Below are 8,011 nucleotides of genomic sequence, written 5' to 3' on the forward strand. Positions count from 1 at the left end.
AATATGACAAAATCTCTTATGCCAGAGCCAGCTATCATCCACTTTCGCAATCAAACAGTTGCTAATTTTAGGATTGAGATGAAACAAATTACCTCTGGTCTATTTACCAGTTGCAATCAATTCTCCTTTGTTGTCAAAGATTTTGCATATACCATTTCTGAATTCCAGTGGGTATCCTCTATCATTAAGTTGTGCCACACTAAGAAGATTGTGATTTAGGCCTTCAACCCAATAAACATCGTCAGCATTGCTTTTCCCATTAAGAGAGATAACTCCCTTACCTTTAACCATATAGGGTGAGTCATTGCCAAATCTGACAACACCGCCATCAAATTCCTTCAGGGAAAGAAATTTGCTCTGATCACCGGTCATGTGATGTGAACAACCACTATCAATGATCCAATCATCAGAGTTATTCATTCTGGATACTAGTGTCTTATGATCTGATATTTCTTCCTTAATTGCTACAAGACAATCTCTCTTGCCTTTACCCTTGTATTTGTTTTCACCATTAGGGAAATTTTTTGCTATATGACCAATCTTGTTGCATGCAAAACATTTTAAAGGTAGCTTACCTCTATATTTACCAGTGCCTCTAGGTAGTCGTTTTGCCAACAATGCTTCAAGTTCTACTAAGTTGTCTTCATCTTCAGCATCTTTGTTGGGTCTAGATTCATAGTTATGGCCGGTATATCTACTTCTTCTCATAGATGGGTTAGAGACAGAAGCTCTAAATGTAGATTTTGATTTCTGTACACTACCATTATAGCCATTTAGTTCAAAAGTAGTAAGTTTGCCAATAATAGAGTCAAGAGTTACCTTTGTCTTATCAATGGATTTCAGCTCCTAAATAGCTGCAACTCGAATAGCATAGACCGGCAGTAGGGTTCTCAGTACCTTACTGATTACTGTGGCATCTTCCACTTTCCCTCCTGCACTCTTTATCTCACCAACTATCTCTTTAATCCTTTGACCACATTGTTGGATATTCTCACCTTCAGACATTCTCATGTCGTCAAACTTGCCTCTTAAACTCTCTTCTTTGGCAATCTTAACATGTTCATCACTGCTATAAATCTCTTCTAGTTTCTTCCATACTTCATATGCAGTTTCAAGATCATAAACATCTACATACTCAGCATCGGACAGGGAACTGATAATAGCTTCTAGTCCCTGGTGATTTTCTTGTTGTTCTTTCCTTTGATCATCAATCAGAGGTCCAGTAGGTGTAGTATACTTATTTTCTATATGCTCCCAATACTTACTAGACCAAGACTCTTGATGTAAATCTTCATTCTGTCACTCCATATTCTATAGTTATCTTTGTTGAACTTTGGACCTTATTTCTTCATCATCTACAAGATCTTTTCCTCAAGATGTTAGGCTTTTAGATTAGGAGGACCTGAGAAGCTCTGATACCAATTGATGGTATGATGAAAGAATAAGTATCCGGTAGAATACTGAGAGGGGGGGGATGAATCAGTATACTGAAAAACTGATATAAAAGTTCCCAAACTCAAACTCAGTCAAACAAAGTAAACATATCTCAATCAAGATCAATATTCATAAGAATACTTGACATCAACAAGTTTAACTGTTATAACAACTTTAACAGTAAACAACTTCAATCTTGTGAATATCAACAATGCTTAATCATTACTCAACATATTCATCTCTTAATGCTTCTATTTAACATGCCTTATCAGAGATTTAACCAAATTAACAAATAAGATCACAACCACAAAAGAATTCACCACTTGACACAAATGTTTATACATGGAAAACCCAAACAGGTAAAAACCACGGTGAGATGAGACTCACAAGGATAGCTATCTGAACTCTTTTGAAGTTCACCATGTTAGGAGCCAAAGTCTATTAGAGCTTTACAATAAGTCCTGTTAAGAACTAATTCCAGTTAGGAATCACTCGGTTAAGGGATTTTACAAATATGCCTTGTCAGAAACACAATATCCTTTAGGAGTAACCTCACTAGAGGATTTAAGATTCCAAGCTAATGGACTACCTTGTTAGAGGATTTAATGAGTAACCAAGCTTGTTAGAGCTTACTCAGTTAAGGGATTTAACTTCTGATGTAATTGTTAGAAAACAACAGTTTTGTTGATCTATCTGAATAGCACTACTTTTGCTTGATCAAATCCTTCTATAACCTTCAATCTGCCTTCACTCAAAGTGCAGATCCATTCATCGGTTTGGTAACTATACACTCAACAGGTTTTCTACCAACCTTGCCAACAACCTTAACAAACAACTTCATCGACCTTAAATAGAAATCAGTTAGGTCAGTAACACAACAAAAGCCTAATTCTCATCATCGAGATTACAAACAAGTTGGTACAATCTTGACCGTTAGAAATCATGACAATCTCTTCACATTTTTCAAGACAATTTCAACCACTCCATGATCACCGCTCTATTGGAATTTGTAACTCATCACGCATTGTGCATTAAATACAATCCACTTTGCTCCTTCCCTAGACAAGAACAAATACACCAAAATGATTTGAATATCTTCTTAATCAAATGATCACACGTGTCTCCATCATTATTGCTTATATCAAACTTGGTCGGTTAGGGTTTAACAACTGGTAGGGTTTACCGGTTACATTACATAGAAAGGTTTAACCCTTTACACCGGTTCAACTTACAAACTTAACACACAGGTTTACAATATCTTCCATAAATCTCTTCTTACCGGTTACTAGCCAATATCAACAATAACATGAATACCATTTGCCGGTTCAATTGACATCAATGACAGCATATCATTAATGCAATCTTGATGCAAAATACCAACAAACTTAAAATGCCAACATTGATCTTGTATCAAACCTTGTTGTGAGCATTTATCATCAATTCTCCTCACAATTCGACGTGGTAAACATTATACCTTGTTTTAACTCACTAGTTAGCAAGCCAAAATAGGGGGAATATAGCTACCCTCGAATTTCATCATCCTTAATAAGCATTTAGGTAATTTGTGATTTCATCTAACAATATGGTTTTGTAGGATGTAGTTCTTATCGTTGTACTATAGATAGCACTAGGGGCTTTGTTCAACATCTTATGGGCATATCCTTTTTCCCATGAATGTTTATTTTTATGTACTTTAGCTTGTATATGCACGCAGTGTCTTATAACCACTAAAGTGGGGGCTAAATGTAACATCATAAATTGCACTCCCTTAATTAGGGTTGTAAAGTTCCACGCTTAGGTTAGTACCTGCCTTAGTATGTTGCATTTTGCATTTTCAACATTTCTTTAAGCATTTAATTAATTAATTTAATTAAGTCTAAATTCCTCTCTCATCATTCTACACATTATAAAATTGGGCCTTTAACCCTAAGTGTGTTCATTTTTATTTTATCTTCTTTAATTAATTTATCATTAAACCCTAATAAGGTCCTATTTTGACCTTCAAGACCTACTTTCACATATCTAAACACCTTGGATTGTCACACCAAGCTAGGATTAACTTTGTAAACAGGATACCTTGCATCCCTAAAAGTTTGAAAAAAAGTCGACCGGACCATGATGGGGTACCATGGTACTGACTTTTTCTCCTCGAATTTTGGGATCATGTTTTGGCAACTTATTATAATATTTAAATATTTCTTTTTATGAAAATATATCAGTTCTAGGTTGACATATGATCAAAAATAAAGTTAAGGTTTCATATATATAACCTTTCATTTCCTCATTTGAAGGATCCAACAACTCTAGCAGTTGAAGGATACCTCTTGTGAAGCGAAAGTATAGGTTTATGTGAAGTCAACTATTAGCAAATCAAGCATTCATCAAGTCTTCATCAATCATTTTCATCATCAATTGAAGCTTGGTATGGTTTCATGTTATTTTCATATTTCTATTTGAGTTTCACATCACTTGTTTTCAAATTTACATTATTTCTTTAGATCCATATTACATTTATGATTTGAAGAATTTGCATTTACATTATGTTCATTTAGGGATTTACTCTAAGTGTAGGGTATAATCCTAGTTCTGCATTCTAGCTCATTAGAATCTTACAAACACATGAGGTTCTAGGGCACACACACTTTTCAATATTACATTGGCCATTTATGGAGGTGGAGATCACCAAAACAAGGGGTTTGACCAAGGCAAAACCCTATATAGCCACCCAAACACCATTTCTTAAGTTGCACTTGCAAGTATAAAAATCCAACGCAGCTACGATCTTTCGGGAAATCAAAGTTCACAGTAACAGGCCCAGATCCTTAGGACTGAGGCACAATGCCCTAGTCCTCTACACTTTTTAGTATCTTTTGGCACTTTGGCTTCTCAAGTCTTCATTCTGTGGTTCCCAAATTTACAACTTAGTACAATAATTGGGACCAAGGCACCAACGCCCTAGTCTGGCTCAATCAAGCTCAATTTTTGGTGACAGGTGCACATCTGAGTTTCATTATTGGTCTTGCAATCTATATCTCAGTTTCAATTTTGTATCTTTCTATTATTGTAATTTATATAGCCATTTTCATTCATCTCCCTAGCTTATTTTATCATTTGTTACATCTAGCTCATTTTCCCTCATAGCAACAAAGAAATAGACACCCTAAAGATATTCCTTGACTCTCTTTCATAAGAGTAAGTCAAAGTGAATCATCTCCTTAGGCTCTTTCATATTACAATGTATAAATGAGAGTGGGACTAGGTCCTAATTTACCTTATCCCATTTTCATCCATCACACACATGCATATGATGATTTGTTGGGTAGGTATGTAAAAAAAAAAGAGATGAGATGTAAATAAGATGTGAATTGGTTGTGGTTGTATATGAGATATTGGTGTAGAAAGATGTGAGTAAGTTTGGTATGCTAATGGTAAAGTCACAAAAGGGTGTGATGCAAGGTAGTCAATCAGTTGTTTTGTTGTAGTGTATATAGATGCAGTGATCTAGAAAGGTTTGATGGTTCAAATATTTCACTAAGAGCAGAGTTTTGTGCTTTAACAATGACTGTAATATGCATTCTGAGATGCCTATATTTATACAATTCTTTTTCTGATATTGTAATTTTATATCTTCCCCTAAGTGCAGTTAGCTTCAAGTTTTGCAAGTCCTCTTTGTATCTTGTACCATAAGCAGTTAGCCTTGGGGTACAAGTCTAAAGTAGTTAGCTCTATCTTTTTGTAATCATTTCATATATAGTGGGTTATCTTGTGGGTTGAATCCCACTATGGTTTTTCCCGGTTTGGGTTTTCCACGTATAAAGATTGGTGTTCTTGTGTGGGTGTTTATGTTGTTGTTGTTTAATTCCTTATGTTGTGGATTTAGACAAAATACGATTCCAGTAAAAGGGGAAAAGCGCTAGGGAAAGGGGTTGATCAACTTGATGTGAGAAGGGCTGAAGTTGTGACTTAAGTGATTGGTGACTGGCTGCAACAAGTCAACGTGAAATTAGAACGCAGGCCAAAATAAAATGCTAGGGTTTAGGGTTTAAGGGGTTTTAACCTTGCATTCAAAAGACAGACCTAAAACCTTTGCAGGGTTTTACACCTATTTTGGGTTGTCTCAAACCGGCTACTACTAATAGATGCACATGGACATAAAATATCAGCAGTGACCTTAAAAATAAAAAAATATATAATTTAATTTTAAATTCAAATTCTAAATTCTTACATCCCTACATAATTATTAATGAACCTATAAAATTTAAAAGATGCGTAATTCAATTTTAACATTTTCCAATTAAAAGCAAGATCATATTAAATACAACATAAAGTATTTTTACTTTATGTTGTATTTTTACTCCTTATTGATATTTTTCATATAGCGTACATCCTCGTCTAACATTTAATAAATGTATTTTTACTCCTTATTGATATTTTTCATATAGCGTACATCCTCGTCTAACATTTAATAAATGTATTTTTACTCCTTATTGATATTTTTCATACACTATACATGATGTTCATAAATAGTCTCGTCATGCTTTTGTGTGTTTAGATTCTTTAGTATAATAATGCATTTTTGTAATCTTTTCATAGTCAAAAAAAAAGATATTTTATACTTGATGACTAATCCCTTTAGTGAGATATTTTATGTGGTGTCTTAAACTTGATGTCTGAGTTTTTGGTTCATCGGAATCCAAACCTTGAAGATACAAATATCCCAATGACTGTGATGTCTGATTAGAATGCAAGCCAAGGAAAAGATGATACCAATCTGCTGCCGACAAATCCTCAGCTTGAACACGGATCTGGTATCCAAGTTCTACACACTTCCAGCTATTGCTTACAAGAGATATTTGATTTCAGTAATTTTAGCAGAAGATAAACTGAGTGGAGTAGTTACCATTACCCTGTCATTATTTGAATGGTTGTTACTACTCTATTTTTACCCTCAGAAGCACCCAGAGAAACACGGAATCCCAACTAACCTCATGACAGGGTTTCAGCTCTTCTTCCAGCTCATTTCCTTTTCAAAACCTCTATAAGAATCCCCTTCCCCAACCCACAAACAGATTATCAGTTGATCCATCTTCTTCTCAAAAAATGGCTCGTTTCAGCAACAAAATACTGGGCTTACTCAATTTTGCAGCATTTGTGGTCTCCATCCCAGTCTTGGGCGGTGGAGTATGGCTGGCAACCAAGGCAGACACTGACTGTGAGAAGTTTCTTCAATGGCCTGCGATAGCCATTGGCGGCGCTCTCATGGCCGTCTCTCTTGCCGGCTGGGTGGGCGCCTGGGGTAGAATCACATGCCTGCTCTGGTTTTACTTGACCGTCATGTTTATTCTCATTGTGCTCTTGTTCTGCTTCACTGTCTTTGCCTACGTCGTCACCAACAAGGGCGCTGGACGGACCGTTTCGGGAAGAGGGTACAAAGAATACAGGCTGGGGGACTACTCAAACTGGCTGCAGAAGAGAGTGACAAAGACCAGCAACTGGAACAAAATCAAAAGCTGTATTAAGGACGCCAAAGTATGCAAGAAACTTGCTGATGAGACGATCGGTGACGATGCACAGAAGTTCTATGAAAAGAAGTTATCCCCGATTGAGGTAAGTCACTTGAGCTCATGACTTATAAAAACTCTAAATTTTGTAGATCAGAATATAACAGGTATGATATCTTATGAACTTCATTTTAGGGATGTGTGAAGTTGGTTCTTGAATGGTTCTTTTTAATGAGGATTGTGAAATTTGATTTGTTTTTTTTTGCAGTCGGGTTGCTGTAAGCCTCCAAGCTCCTGTAATTTTGTGTATGTGAATGCTACGGCTTGGACTCCTTCGACAACCAGCTCTGCAGATACAGAGTGTACTAAGTGGAGTAATGTACAAAATCAGCTGTGCTATAACTGTAACTCCTGCAAGGCTGGTGTAGTAGCCAACTTGAAGAATAATTGGCGCAAGATTAGTTTTATAAGCTTTGCAGTGCTGATTGCTTTGATTGTAGTTTATTCTGTGGGATGTTGTGCATTCAGGAACTCTAGGAATGATGAGCTGCATGATTATAAGGGATATTCTTAAGCTGAATTAGCTAAGAATAAGATGTTATATTGTGTATTTTCTTAGTTTTTTCTTTTTCTGAAAGGACCCACATATTCCTAACAAAAGGAAGAGTGCTTTGTATGTTGCCTCCATTCCTTCTTACAGGGATTCTCCTAGTTATGTTTGTAATTCTACTCATACATATTCGATCTTATATTTACAGTTTTTAATATTCAGAAACTGTTTTGGTACTTGAATCTTTAGCGCTCTCTTTATATATATATATATTATTTATGAATACAAATTTATTGCTTAAAATCAATTAATAATACCATTAAATTTAAAAGTTGAAATAAATTATTTTATTTAATAAGCTATTAAATATAATAAAAAACTAAATTCAGTAATATATTAAATTATTGTTTTTTTGGCCAAAGCCTGAATAGCAATCGAATCCAATATATTAAATGTTTATGAATGGGTCTTATAACACATTACTTTTGCAATTTATGGTAGAATTCCACTTCAGATGTCTCTATTG

General features: G+C 35.3%; 1 protein-coding gene across 1 annotated transcript; it reads left to right on the top strand.

Moving 5' to 3' along the window:
• Positions 1-6,128: 6,128 nt before the first annotated feature.
• Positions 6,129-7,727, top strand: LOC131063896 (tetraspanin-8). Its single transcript, XM_057997846.2, has 2 exons — positions 6,129-7,041; positions 7,204-7,727. The coding sequence occupies exons 1-2, from the start codon at positions 6,535-6,537 to the stop codon at positions 7,507-7,509; spliced, it is 813 nt and encodes a 270-aa protein (XP_057853829.2). The 5' UTR covers positions 6,129-6,534; the 3' UTR covers positions 7,510-7,727.
• The last annotated feature ends 284 nt before the right edge of the window (positions 7,728-8,011 follow it).

The sequence above is a fragment of the Cryptomeria japonica genome, chromosome 3 (genome assembly GCF_030272615.1).
Source record: "Cryptomeria japonica chromosome 3, Sugi_1.0, whole genome shotgun sequence".
In the NCBI taxonomy this organism is placed as follows: Eukaryota; Viridiplantae; Streptophyta; class Pinopsida; order Cupressales; family Cupressaceae; genus Cryptomeria; species Cryptomeria japonica.